Below are 13509 nucleotides of genomic sequence, written 5' to 3'. Positions count from 1 at the left end.
CCTATTTTCATGTCTTATTTTTGAATTCCTAAAAATTTCCATAAAGTTTTAATTAAAAATAATTAATTTTACAAATCTGTCAAATGTCAATAACCCGACGTAACATCCCACTGTCGGGCATCTGTCAACGGCGTCGCTCGTTGGAATGCATTCAAAAATAACCGTCCAGCCAAACAACAACACCAAGCGTACGCCGTGTACCTGCCCCTGTGTGCTGTGTAGATAATTATTTGTACCGTTCTTGGAAGTGAATTTTACCGTGCATCCGTAGTATGTCTCAGCCGAGTGAGAAACAGACCCAAACCTCGCCAACGTACGGAACGCCCACACTGAACGACTGGAAGCTATATTTACGAAACTTGCAGTAAGTATCGCAAAACAATCGAAGGTGGCAAGATAGCATTGTTTGCTTCATGGCGGACATTGTTGTGCTTTTTTTTCATTTTCGGCAGACAACTTCCCACCCAGCAAACGATGGCAGCGCGGGATTCATCTTCCTCCGAATCTTCCTTCGAGCTGGAGGAAAGCTTCAAAGCGCTGCTGCAGCGCAAACGACAGGAAATGCAGGAAAAGGCGTGCGAAGAACATTTCCTTGCCGCCGAGGGTGGCTCTCGCGACGCAGCCCGATCGGCTCCGGTGCCGCAGTCCGGCAACGATTCAACGTTTCTCGAGCGGGACTCGATAAGCAACATATCCGACACTAGTTTCGAGGAGATGGAGAAGATATGTGCCGTGCTGGACAAGGTGAACGGGTTCGACACGAGCGTGGGAGCGAAGGAGGAGAGGCACAAACCGGCAACCGCCACCATGCCAGGGTCGGTAACGCTGCTGGGCGATGTAACGCAGCTGGAGGAAATCGACGAACCGTCCGGACTGTGGGAAAACACAATACTGCCCGGTGGTGGAGGCGGTGGTGCGGTTGAACTTTCACCCGTCAAGCGCATGCATCTGCTTAGACCGTCCACAATTCTGGAGGAAACAACAACATCATCGGCGGAAGCGTCCAAAAACTCGTCCCTCGATACGTTCATCTCGGCCAAACAGGTGGTGGAGGATTCGGACAATAGAAACTCGGCGATCAGTGGCAGCGAGGTGTACCGCACGGCACAGGATACGTTCGGGACGGATTCTTACGCCCGTAGCAGCATACTGGATATGGATTCGGGTGTAACGAGCGACATCACGGCGGTCGATAATCGTACCCGGCACGAACGCGAGGAGGAAGAATCCGGGTACAGTAAGGACTCTACCAGAGAGGCAGGAGAGTCGCTGGTGGACGACATGGAGCAGCATCAGCAGCAGCAGCAGCAGCACGTTATCATTTTGGACAGCAGCACGAGCGATTGTGAGGAAGAGCGGGTAGATGGACATGGACATGGACCGGCAGGGTACGAAACGCTGGGTAATGCAGACCCCTTAGAGTCGCTGGTCAGCGAGCGAGATGAAAGCCTTCTGGAACGGGAAGGATCACCGTCGTACTACGATGAGCATGGCGCGACGACCGAAAACTACCCGGACGAAATGTCCGTGATGGATGAAATGCCTGACCGCTTTAACGACACACTCGAGGAGACGGACTTTATGCTGAAGCAGGGCATGAAGCTGATGGCACTGAAGAAGCAACAGCAAGAGGAGGAAGAACGTCGCAGGGAGGAGTCGCAACATTCGTACCTGTACCGCGAGCAGCTGGAAAGCAGCAGCCAGGTGGTAAAGTCTCGCACCAACTCCGACTCGGAGGACGGTGCCCGTCCAATGCTGCACACACCGAAGGATAAGTATAAGGGGGCTACAACACCGTCAGGAACATCGCACATGTCGTATCTCACACCTACCGGAAGCATGGGTGCCAAAATGGCCCACGGTTCACACAGCGGCGCAAAGCAGACACTGTTTTCTAGCGTGGGAAAAACGGCCGCTCCAAAACATCCAACCCCCAGCGGGGCGGTCACTTCGTCGGGATCGTTCAAAAAACCCGTCAGCCGTTTGCCACAGCTGCGGGTACCGGCGGGCCGCAAGTTTGATCACATCGTGTCGCCCATCGGCGCTTACATCAAGCAAACGCCCCAGAGCATGCTGCAGACCAAGATAAACCGCCACAACAACATGAACCTAATCGATGTGCTGCACAGCGAAAATCGGGACAGTGCCATTAGCACTGGCAGTAGCAGCAGCAACAGCAAGGAAAATCATGGCGTCAATCTGAAAGGATACACGTCTACGCTGCCGGGCAAGGGTGTGATCAGCTCGAACCGGGCCCATGTGCTGGATGAGCGAAACGTGGTACGCATCCCGGGCGGCGAAAAGATGCAGAAGCTTATCAACAACTCACCCACGATGGTCATTCGCCACGAGGGGCGCATTAAGTACGCCGAACGTGCGGCCGATGGTCAGCAGCGCACACTGGCGCACAACATTAGCGCCCTCACCGACGACAGCTTGGTCGATCTGTCCGTCCTGTCGAATGATGTGTCCGTCCGCGTGCTGAAAGACGCCAAACGCTACCACTGATAATGCACAGAGAAGTGGAAATTGGAACTACTTTTTTATATGTAATAATACGATTTATAATGAGGAAAGATGTTATAAATGAAATATAATATTAGAATAAACTATCTCCTGATAAAACCACACACACACTTCTCCTATTGCGACTGTGCCTGCTTGGAGCGGCATTTTGTTGGTGGTTTAAAGTACTGCTTCACCTTGGATTCAACGTAATCGTACTTTCGCTTTTTGGCCGGCGGTAAACGTTTCCTTAGCGGTTGGCTGCTTTGCGCCATGTCTGAGCTGATCGATATGAGATCGTTTTCGAAACGTGTGTACGATTCAATGTCGTTGAGCGTGATATCGCTATCGCCGGTTTCCCCGTTGCTGGTGCTGCTGCGCTCGGATGCAGATGAGTAGGAACTCGTTTCGGCGGAAACGGTTACAGCAGCCAATGCAATCTTCTCTTGTTGGATTTTGTCCGCCGAATTGGCATGTTGATTGTCAGCGTCCGGCAGGAAACAAACCATCCCGGGAGTAGGAAGATTTGATTGTTCTTCTGCATTGGCATCTCTCATCGCTGCAAGGGAACTGAATTGTGGATTAGTGCAAATGTAACGTACTTTATTTCAAGTTGTATTTGCATACATACCCTTTGTGATGTGATGTTTCCATTTGAGCAAAGATTACAATATTCAACCAATAGCCTTGAAGTGGAAATCTGGGAAATGTTGGATCTCTTTGTGAGAATGCTAGAAAATACATTCTTTTGAAAAGCTCCGTGTCTTTCGCAGAACATGTGCTTTACTTTGTTTTGCACAGTTAACTATGATTTGCTCTTTCAATTATGTTTTGTGAGAGAGAGAGAGAGAGCGTTTTCGTTATGTGATTTTTTTCTAAAAATTTAACAAAAAACGACTTCGGAATGAGTTTCTACCAATTATAACACTATATGATTAATTTAAAACACATAGGAATCATTTCTTCCGTTATGCAATTTTCCTTTTTCGATGAAACGGTCATTTTTAAAATTATTCCAAACACTTTTCAACTGTCAACGCAGTGACCGGAGATGGTGCTCGGTGTGTCCTTCACATCCACACGGACCGGTTGTTGTTATGCAAGAGACATCAAAACAAACTGTTTCTTCTCCCGTGGCAGCAGGTTCGTTTCCCTAGTGCATTAAGCAACAATTGTGCTTAAATAACATTTTTTTTCCCATTTTAGGATGAGATACGGTCGATCGCGCCTACCGGAACTGCTGATTATCTCGGTATTCGGAATCGGTGGTGGATTTTACGTGTTTCAACCAACCTTCCGGCAGCTGCAACAACAACGCACCGGTACGACCGCCACCGAGCCAGCGGCTACTACCTCCAAAGGAACGTAAACAACAAAACAAATCAGCAATGTAAGTTGTTTTTTTTATATCAAAATTCACGTTAAAGAATGTTAATGTGCGCCATTTACTTGCAGCATGTCGATGCCAGCTATTTCGCGCATGTTCCAAATGCTGAAGGGATCTCCGGTGGCAGTCGTCGGTGGAACCATTCTGGTGACGGGATCGCTGCTCTACACGTACCGCGCTGTGTATCGTCCGTTTGTTACACGACGAGAGCGGGCCGAATCGGAAGCGATGGCAAACTACATATTTCAAATGGAGCAATCGAAAGGGCAACGACAGACCAGTGAACACAGTTGAGCTGTGATGAGGGTGATGAAGATTGGTTAATAAATTTAGTGAAGTACATTTAACCATAAAGTGAACATTGGCTAGTTGTGTAGTTCCATTCCAAAAAAAAGTTTCATGTTTCAAACCAGCAACGCGTGGAGAAGTTGGCGCCAATATGCAGAGTTATTGTAGCAACCACAGCCGCAGAGCTACAGCGCGTCCTAAACATACGCCTCAAACATGCGCACGGAGAGTTGCATGAGAGCGTACGCCGTTCGATTGGAACGCACGGGGCTACATGGCGCTCTTTCCTTGCAATTGCTGTCGTTCTCAGTGCTGCAAAATGTGCAAACTGTCATTTTCATAAAAAATCTGTCTGAAGCACAATCCACGTCAACGTCACGTACTCAATTGTGATAACCAATGGTGATACTCAAAACGATTGGTGTGATCAAGGCAGGCTTTGTGACATTTTTGCGACCATCTCTCGGTCAGTCGCTTTCTCATGACTTTTTTTTTTACTGTGATCAGTTTTGCAAAATGTCACTGACATAGTTATGAAAACTATGAACAAATTCCGGCTGAAACAAAATGTCATGTCAGCGTCACGAGCTCTACTGTTATGATCAGAGGTGTGACTCAAACAGTTGGTGCGACCATGATTGGTGACATTTTGTGCAACCAACTCTTGGTCAGTCACTTGATCGCGACATTTTCAGTCGGTGATCATCGCGATACATGCTCATTTTGTTGCTTAGGATCACACGCCAAGTATATTCCAAGAATGTCGTGATTATCACCGACAGAAAATGTCGTGACCAAGTGAGCGTTGGGTGCTAAACAAAATGTCACCAAGCATGTGTGTGATCCACTAGCTAGTTGAGTCTCACCGCTGATCATCACCTCTGATCATCTTGTTTACGATGTTTACGTGAGCTGATTTGAGCTTCGATTCAGTCATGAGCTTCATTAAGCTCAGCTTGTCAGTCAGATTATCGCGTTGGACTCAAGCATTCGCATGTCACGTTCGGCATGACGCACTTTCATTGAGTATCAGCAATGAGTTTTGAGTTGGTGAACATCTCGTGATGCTCATGACATTTTGCAGCACTGGTCGTTCTCTCCTCTATAAAAGATCTTCATCAGACAATATCACGCATATGTTTTGGTTGAATTTGAGCTTTACTCAAGGGTCGTTATCGAATCTAACAGAGATGCATACATGGAGGAGGAGTTCTGACAAATGGATTCGAAAATTAGAAAAAAAATGTTTAGCACACGACTACGCTAAAATATAGTAATCATTCTGTCAATGAAATTGATTTGTTCACCAATTTAAAAAATCAACTATCTGAAAAATGATTGAATTTGTGTTGAAATTTGATACCATGCATCCTCAAATTCCCACACATCAACAACAATTTAATTCTTTTTTGTGTGCGCCCCATTGACCGTCTCAGCCGCTCTCCTCCATCCCGCAGTAAATGGAACGATTACGCATTCAAATAAATTGTGCGTGGGATAGAGTTTAATTAAGCCATTTTACTGCACCGTATGCTGCACACGTACTATCCGTACCGTAACAACATCGGGACCAAACATAAGGGAACAGAAAAACCAACAACTTTCCCTACCTAACACGCTGCTAAACATCTAAACCAAGTTGGTTTTAGAAACGGTTTGAAGGAAACCCTGGTTCAGGCCTCCACGGGGCACCGCTGTGCATATAATTAAGTTATTAAACGCATCGACAAACGCAGCAGCAGAGACGCATAATCACACCAATGCAATGGGCTCCTATTGCCCGGTGAGATATACATACGTTTGCCCAGTTTGTCCAAATCCCTTCAATCAACCAACTTCCCTCCACCTCCGTGTGCGATGATTGTGGTGGTACAACGGGATGCATTCTTTAGCGATTAACCGATGACATGCTCGCGCACTGCTCTCTAATGTCTCTCTCTCTCTCTTCACTCTCTCTCTTTCTTTCTTTGATCAACCTCTTCCAAACGCCCAAACAGTCCCAAGATCCCGAGAAGATGCAGCTAATACGGCTTAGGGCAACCGGGGGCCGGGATAAATGAACCTCATTGTACTCTGATTCGGGTTAATTTGTACACGAGCAGAAAGCCGCCAGAGAGCGACGCTCTTATCACGCGGGCAATAAACTGCGATGATCTTGAAACCGTGATGGTTGGGTCACCCAAATGCCGCGCTTGCGATGTTATGTTGTAGCCGTGCTTCTAATTTCCCTTTCCCGCCAGACCGGAAGTTGGGTTCGGGTTTTCGCTCTCACGTGTTGCTTTTCGTTTCCGCACCGGAAACGGTTGTCCTTTTATAGCGTTGATTCCTTCGTGAACGAACGTTGGCAGGTATGGTAGGAGAACGATTGGAGTTAAATCAAGTTATGAGGTAGCAGTAAACATTTATTTTGAAGCATGACGTTTGATGCATCAACTGATTGATATTATTAATAATTTTAATCTTTTATAACTTTTAAAATTGTTCCTCCCAGGTTCCATGATCATCATTGGTACTGGAAAATGACAAAAAGGCTATTCAAAGAATCGAATTGGATAGGGGATGTTATATGTCAGTTTGAGTGTTTGGAGTCAATTTGCAAGCAGAATGAAAGTAATTTCAGCATGCTTTTAAAGAAATGTAGCCAAAAACTCCAATACTTTAATTACATTTTTCACGATACCTCTGCTTGCACCATAATGTTATTCGTCTCTTGTGTTTTATCTACTGTCTAAGGATATTGAATATCATAACCGATAATGGATAGGCAGAACTGAGGTGTGGATACTGTTTCGAATCAGACTAGTCGGCACTTGATCTTCCAGGCGATCATAGTTTCCCTTAGCTGGAATCGTTAGAGCGCAAGAGCCCTTAACTTACTTAATACAACTGTTGAAATGAGAAGTTGTAAGATGTAGGAAGTAGTGATGGGTGATGTTAACAAAAATCCGGAGATCCGCTTCCGATAATTTCGGAACCGACCTCGGAAGGTAGATCCGCTCGGCATTATCAGGAGTTGTTCAGAGTCGTCCGGAATCATTCGCAATCGGTCGGAGTCGTTCGGAGTCGTAGGTGTCTATTATTACCTACCTTTATCTGATTTGCTGAGGTTGTAATGAACGTGTTGCAATGGGTTGATTAGGCTTTTCAAAATCTGTTACTATGTATCTATACGTTATAGTGTGTAATTTAACAGGTTATATTCAGCAGATATGCTATAATTTTAAGGCATTTTCATGACCAAACCTGTACATCTCCAGATACTTAAATACATAAAAAGACTGGATCAACCCGTGGCATATGCTCCAGACTGATGAACGTCTGTTCATTGTGTAAAATAAACTGTTGGTAATAACAAATCGCAGCCCCATATTCCGATAAGTTCACGCAAATGATCGTAGAAAAACTAATGAACAATAATAACAGAAAATAAAAATGGATTTAATGAATGGAAAATTCTGGTTCAATTGGGAACTCATCTACCAATCGGTTGATGAATAAAATATTGTTTTTGGGTTAACCTTTGACTTTTGCTTCTAGAACAAGTGCATGCCATTTGCTCGTAATTCCACCCGAAACGACTGACTAAACGACACTTTCTAGGGGTTCTATTACTCATAGATTAAAATAAACCCTGTCATAACCCGCTCTGATGATCGATGGTGTGCTGTAATTGTAACCACAGATACACTACCGTTTTATCAGTCAAGTCGATAAACACATATCACGAAATCCTTAAACTGTCATGGGTGCTATTCAGGCATGATTCAGGTTGATGCGTGTGAAACAATGATGTTGAGGTGCCAAAACAAGACAAAAACGGTACCTTTAATCCTTAATTATGTATCGAAACTTAAACGTAACCTTGGGTCGTGTTTACAAAAGACTCTGTACATTCTGGATATTCCCTTATCTTCGCCTCCAATTAAAGAACAGACGACACGTGTGTCCGAAGAGACCTGTTGACAAAACACCGAAACTAATCTTCTAATAGTTTGGTTAAGCTGAAGGTAGATAAACAAGCCTAAAACTGTCTATCTACTTATCAATGGTGGAATTTTCAATTTTTAGCTACCAAATACAGATACATTGTGGTACGCGAATGCGACACCTCTGCACTATTGCAACACTGCACGTAGTCCCGGCGGAGCGCGTGATTCACCTGAGCCGTGCAGATAGGAATCGATGAGATTTAAAAATAATTACTGATTCAATCGCAGCTCTTATCGTGTGATGTGCGCGCATATGTGATAAAAAAAGGACAAACCCTATCCGCGTGCGAATAAATGCTAATCCGGATCAGGGTCCATCCAGGGATTGAAGAATTTATGATAAAACAGACAGCGAACGCTCGTCGGGGCTGCAGTTTCGGATAACGTGTTGTGTGCTATCGTGTTGTGGCGTGTTGCTCCGTTGCGATATGGGTGACTTGTATAAGGTGTTATTGGTTGTTCAGCTCGTTGGGTGCTTTGTGGGCAGTAAGTTTGTTAAGTAAGTGCCAATAAATGGATGATTGTATTAAGTGTGCATCTCTTCCTTATCCTTTGCTTAAGTCTCCAATGGGCAGCTGATGTGCTTTCATTGTGAAGATTGTGACACCACGCGGATGGAGATTGTGCAATGTGGACCAAACCGACCGATGCTACCATTCCCTGGTGATTCTACCACAACAACCGTGACTCCTGCAACGACGACAACAACAACAACACCGGAACCTACAACCATTACACCACCATCGATACCTACCATAGTGCCGGAGACGACGACAAGCTGTCCACCGTCCACCATTACCACAACGAACCCACCGATAACTACAACGATCGCGCCAGAGATCACTACTACCGTCGCACCGTCAACACCGGAACCGGAAACAACCACCCTATTGCCACCAAGTGTACCGACGGTTAAGCCCGACACGACAACCATTACGCCACCGACACTACCCACAGTTGATCCCGACACGACAACCATTACGCCACCGACACTACCCACAGTTGAGCCCGACACGACAACCATTACACCACCGACTCCTCCAACGGAAACAACGACGATCGGCAGCACCACACCTGGCGGGCCGATCTTAACGCCACCGACCCATCCCACCTTTTCTCCCGGTCCACCAGCGTCCAGCACGTCCGCTTCCCCCATACTAACACCACCAACCCACCCGACCCCACTGCCAGGGGCACCGATCGGGTTCGGGGTTGCTATTCCGATTCCCCCCAATAATGCACAGTACGCCTGTCTGTCTGTAAAACGCGTTGATGGTAAGTAGTAGGACGGACGAGACGTTTAGGGTACAGTTTACTAACATGTACTTACTGTCTAATTTCAGTTAACAACAACAATCGATCGGTTATCACTAAGGGATGCGCAAGATTAATGGCCAGTGTGCCACAGACGTGCTCTCACGCTACGAATGGAGGACATAACAGCTGTTCGGTGTGTTTGGGATCGCTCTGCAATGCGTACAACTAGACGCTGGCTCGATTGTTTTTAATATTTTAATATTTTTTTTAATATTTTAACAGTATTTTTATTTTAACAGTATATTTTAACAGTATTGCTTAACTGCCTTATTTTTAATATTTTAACAGTATATTAGGCAGTTAAGCAATACCTCCGTCAAGTGTTTGGTTTCGCTTTATTTTTGAATGGTAAAATCTCTACAAAATTTGTTTAATAGCGCTACCTAAAACTAAACACTTTTACCTGGGTGCAATTGGAGAAATGAATAAAATATGTAGATCAGTAAGCACATCATCAATGTTTTGTAGATTTAATAATGGTATTCATGCTTCTGGTAAAATCTGTCTTCTCTTTGTGAAGAGACATTTAAAAACGGTCATGCATTATCTATTTATTACGACTTAAAACTAGAGACCGTGAGCGGTTTCAGACACTCCTGACGCAGGCCCAGACCGCAACGCGGTTGTAACGCCGGATAAGTAAGCAAGTAAATTGAAGCTTACGCCGTGTAATCCCAAAAATATGTGTAGTTAGTATGTGTTGAAATGTGTTGTCGAAATGGTGATTATTTTCAGCAATGCTGATGATGTATCACACTGATTTTTTTTTGCATTTGAAAAACCGTTGAACGTATAAGTGAGTGGACCCACTCACATCAAGTACTCTTGGCACTCACAAAGGCAGCTTAACGCCGGGCACACTGAGTGGAATAAAAGTCGGGACGACACTCTAACGTTTCCCTTGTGCATGAATTTGTGCTTTGGTTGTTAATAACTTCACTATTATTTGATGACCTACAGTGTGAATTAACATTATCAAACAAGGAGCGCACGAGGACACATGGATCGAACTCAAACAGTTAGTTAATCCAATATGGTTCTGTAGATGATATGTTTGAAGCAAAGGGGTTTTATTTCCTCAGTCATCTATACAATTAATTAGATTCAACTGGAGAGATACTAAGAAATATTACGTTTTTTAAACAGCTCTGTGGAAATTAACATTTGTCCTGTTGTTGTACGTAATTGTTCAATAAAAAGATATAAAAACACTTAGCAGTCTTCGCGAAAAATTAAAGGAATAAACCGTAGGCTCAAAGACCCCCCGTAGTGGCCTCTTGTAAGCCAGCATTACACGAACTTTCACTTGCCCGGACATGTATGGCACATGCTCTCTTCCGAAATCCGCGATCCCCAATGCATGAAGTCCCTGTACTGCTGCTGGGTCCGAATTTCAGGGTCCTGGAATACGCCGCTGTTGTTTGGTCTCCTCCAGGTTCTACAGCGATGGCCAGGCTGAAGAGTGTCCAGCGTAAGTTCAATCTAGTAGCTGTACGACGCTTCCTTCCCGGTTCCCATCAATCCCTTCCTTCATAATCTATCCGTTGTCGCCTTCTTAGAATAAAGACATTTTCACATCCGTGCAAGTTTCATCTCAGCTCTCCTGTTAAATGAATTTGATGTTCCATCCCTCCCATCCGCCATTCCTCTCTATGCCCCCTCTCGTCGTCTTCGTGATAGACCTCCACTATCTATCCCATTGCGCCAGACCCACTACGGTTCAAAAGACCCTTTTCTCCGAGCTCTATCGGCTTTCATCAACTCCTACCACTTGTTTGACTTCAATGTCCCTGTGTCCCGTTTTCGTTCACGTCTTCGTGAGCTTTCCTCTTACCCGTCCGTGTAATCTGTACCCGCCAATTTTATCTCCTCTCGTAAACTAGCATTAAGCACATACTTTGTTAAGCCACTATGGCGGACAATTTTAATTAAATAAATAAACATGTACGATATTAAAAAATAAATAATTTTCTTGGCAATGGTAAAGAAATTCGAGAGCATTGATAAATCCTGCAATATTCATTCCTATATAGAGAGAATAATAATATCTTTCTTTTCGGGAATTTACACCAGAAAACATAGTTGTGCTGATCAATTGAAAATATTAAACTCAACTTCAAAGATAGTAAGGGCAACAGTTTAAAACAGTTTGGAAAATCCTACACTTTTGTAATGATTAAAATTGTTATCCTACATGTTTGTAATATTTTTTAAAATAATTAATGATTAAAAGTGAGAAAATAAATTGAAAGATTTATTAGTTTTGTTTGATTATTAAAATTAATTAGTTTAATTATTTAATTATTATACTCCAATACTGCTGGCAAAAAAAAAAATAAATCTTCAAGTCGATAAGACACACCTTACGCAACGTGTACGTCTTCCACTTTCCCTCAGTGTGGTTGCACTTGCTGGAGTGCACTCACTGGCACACGCGCTCGCACGGCCCTACATTGCATCGCACTCAAAACGCCCGCAACAAGCCAGCTTCCGATTAGTTTCCGTTCAACCTTCATCTCGACCGGTACGCCGAGACCGTGGTCGGGTCGTGTACGCGTGTGTTTCGGGTTTTTGGTGGACAACGAAGTCGTCGTCTTCCCGGTTGCCTAGCATCGGCCACGGACCGCGTGTGCTGGCGTTGCTGTGACGATTGCGCACCACAAACCAAACAAGTGACTTGTATGCTCCGCCAAGGCAATGCCAAACGCGTCGGTTCGTCAGTTCGCGCTGGAACGTCCTGGCTGACGGAGCATAGGAACGGACCGTCTATCGGATAGAGTGTGTGTGGAAGTGGTTGTGTGTATGTTGGGTTTATTGGAGGATCATCGTGAGGATCCTTGGTGGTCGGAATTGATTGCTGAAGTGTGTAATGTGGAGTGGCGCCATACGGCCAACGACAAAGTGCAACTTATTCAGCGCAACCCCAATCATTGGAGAAGTGCGATAAGAAGGGTTTAAAGCAAATATTTTCATTTCCCTGCTAAGGTGACACGAAACGTCGCCGCAGGTTGCTAAGTTTTCCGTAAGCTGTCTATTGATACCGGAAACTGAGCACAGCCAACTGTGTGGACCACGTTGCTAGGGAGCTAGTTCTCTTACTCCCTTGTGGTGTGCATGGCTTTCGGTGTCCAAGGTTTGGTCAGTCAATGTTCGAAATAGTGTAGGGATTTTGCATAATTTTCCACAAACAATCCGGGACGCAACGGAGGCCCTCAAAAACAATCCGCGTCCGGTGTGCGAAGTGTGATAAGACCCATCTCCCCAATAACCTGAGTTACCTCGTCTGTTTGAGGTAGTTTTAGATGCGCCTTTTCAAGTTTAAAGTTGGTGAAAGTGATAAAACACACATTTGCACGGTGTCCACTGGTTGTAATTGACCTTGGCCGTGAGTTGAGGATTAAACAGTTGATTAAAACGGTTCCGTCCTTTCCATCAATCACCACCAGGAAAGGATAAACAGTGTTAATTAAAAAGCAAGTAAGGTTTTCGAGCGTTCCAGAAAAAAGAGTGGTTTGTCCATTTCGTAATACTCCGTCCAGTCCGTACGCTTGGTGTGCTGTGATACGTACGTAGTTTCGGAGTTGCGGAGCGCTCTCTCTCTCTCCCTTCACCTCATTTCATCAACATGTCCACCACGTCCAGCTGGGACGGCAGTGTGAAGATGAGCAGCAACAACGCGCCAAACTCGGCCGCCACCACGCCGTCAACCGGCGGCACCACCGTACAGACCGAGTCGACCAAATGCGGCGGCAGTTATGGTGCGCCGTCCTCGCCGATCGCCCTGGAGGAAGGCGGCTGTCCGCCGATCAAGGTCGCGGCGGGCGACGAGGAGCCGGCATTGCAAAGGCCCGCGACGCCGCCACCCCGCGCCTACCATTGCGGGTGGTTTGCGCTGCGCCCCAAGTGGATGGAGCGGTTCATGACGCCCAAGTGGGCCCTGTTTTGGCTGTGCTGGGCCGGTGCCGTGCAAGGTAAGTGTGAGATGGAAGGAGATGTGCAGTGTTTAAGCAATGCGTGCGGGCG

At 45.5% G+C, this 13509-nt stretch overlaps 5 protein-coding genes across 6 annotated transcripts in view; 4 read left to right on the top strand and 1 right to left on the bottom strand.

The window, feature by feature from the left end:
* The first annotated feature begins 133 nt into the window (after positions 1–133).
* On the top strand, positions 134–2604 carry LOC121597205. The gene is made up of 2 exons (XM_041922801.1): positions 134–364; positions 453–2604. Exons 1-2 carry the CDS (start codon positions 273–275, stop codon positions 2506–2508), a joined length of 2148 nt encoding a protein of 715 aa, XP_041778735.1. The 5' UTR covers positions 134–272; the 3' UTR covers positions 2509–2604.
* A 38-nt stretch (positions 2605–2642) lies between these two features.
* LOC121597206 lies at positions 2643–3341 on the bottom strand. The gene is made up of 2 exons (XM_041922802.1): positions 3137–3341; positions 2643–3075 (listed from the first exon to the last, which is right to left on the bottom strand). The coding sequence occupies exons 1-2, from the start codon at positions 3247–3249 to the stop codon at positions 2643–2645; spliced, it is 546 nt and encodes a 181-aa protein (XP_041778736.1). The 5' UTR covers positions 3250–3341.
* A 200-nt stretch (positions 3342–3541) lies between these two features.
* On the top strand, positions 3542–4239 carry LOC121595499. The gene is made up of 3 exons (XM_041919528.1): positions 3542–3648; positions 3712–3870; positions 3961–4239. The coding sequence occupies exons 1-3, from the start codon at positions 3557–3559 to the stop codon at positions 4184–4186; spliced, it is 477 nt and encodes a 158-aa protein (XP_041775462.1). The 5' UTR covers positions 3542–3556; the 3' UTR covers positions 4187–4239.
* Positions 4240–8506: 4267 nt separating this feature from the next.
* LOC121597560 (mucin-2-like) lies at positions 8507–10697 on the top strand. Of its 2 annotated transcripts, XM_041923396.1 has the most exons (4): positions 8507–8655; positions 8731–9126; positions 9172–9444; positions 9513–10697. In XM_041923396.1, exons 1-4 carry the CDS (start codon positions 8598–8600, stop codon positions 9653–9655), a joined length of 870 nt encoding a protein of 289 aa, XP_041779330.1. In that variant the 5' UTR covers positions 8507–8597; the 3' UTR covers positions 9656–10697. The 2 variants fall into 2 exon arrangements, with proteins under 2 accessions (XP_041779330.1, XP_041779329.1); XM_041923395.1 differs by having other exon boundaries at positions 8508–8655; positions 8731–9444.
* Positions 10698–11976: 1279 nt separating this feature from the next.
* LOC121596972 (solute carrier organic anion transporter family member 4A1) overlaps positions 11977–13509 on the top strand; it is a 50197-nt gene continuing 48664 nt past the window's right edge. Inside the window, exon 1 of the mRNA XM_041922401.1 lies at positions 11977–13457. Within this exon, the coding sequence (XP_041778335.1) occupies positions 13112–13457 (346 nt within the window). The 5' untranslated portion in view covers positions 11977–13111. The remainder of the gene's footprint in view (positions 13458–13509) is intronic.

This window comes from Anopheles merus, chromosome 3R (assembly GCF_017562075.2).
Source record: "Anopheles merus strain MAF chromosome 3R, AmerM5.1, whole genome shotgun sequence".
Classification (NCBI taxonomy): domain Eukaryota; kingdom Metazoa; phylum Arthropoda; class Insecta; order Diptera; family Culicidae; genus Anopheles; species Anopheles merus.
The sequence above is the reverse complement of the archived record's forward strand: the minus strand, read 5'-3'. Positions and strand labels throughout refer to the sequence as shown.

Excerpts from the sequence above, each read along its gene's own strand:
- LOC121597205 (XM_041922801.1), top strand. The coding sequence starts at position 273 with ATGTCTCAGCCGAGTGAGAAACAGACCCAAACCTCGCCAACGTACGGA. Across the intron at positions 365-452 it reads CTATATTTACGAAACTTGCA|ACAACTTCCCACCCAGCAAA; the intron begins GTAAGTATCGCA and ends CATTTTCGGCAG.
- LOC121597206 (XM_041922802.1), bottom strand. The coding sequence starts at position 3,249 with ATGTATTTTCTAGCATTCTCACAAAGAGATCCAACATTTCCCAGATTT. Across the intron at positions 3,076-3,136 it reads GAAACATCACATCACAAAGG|TTCCCTTGCAGCGATGAGAG; the intron begins GTATGTATGCAA and ends TCCACAATTCAG.
- LOC121595499 (XM_041919528.1), top strand. The coding sequence starts at position 3,557 with ATGGTGCTCGGTGTGTCCTTCACATCCACACGGACCGGTTGTTGTTAT. Across the intron at positions 3,649-3,711 it reads TTCTTCTCCCGTGGCAGCAG|GATGAGATACGGTCGATCGC; the intron begins GTTCGTTTCCCT and ends TTCCCATTTTAG. Across the intron at positions 3,871-3,960 it reads GCTACTACCTCCAAAGGAAC|CATGTCGATGCCAGCTATTT; the intron begins GTAAACAACAAA and ends ATTTACTTGCAG.
- LOC121597560 (XM_041923395.1), top strand. The coding sequence starts at position 8,598 with ATGGGTGACTTGTATAAGGTGTTATTGGTTGTTCAGCTCGTTGGGTGC. Across the intron at positions 8,656-8,730 it reads CGTTGGGTGCTTTGTGGGCA|TCTCCAATGGGCAGCTGATG; the intron begins GTAAGTTTGTTA and ends CCTTTGCTTAAG. Across the intron at positions 9,445-9,512 it reads GTCTGTAAAACGCGTTGATG|TTAACAACAACAATCGATCG; the intron begins GTAAGTAGTAGG and ends GTCTAATTTCAG.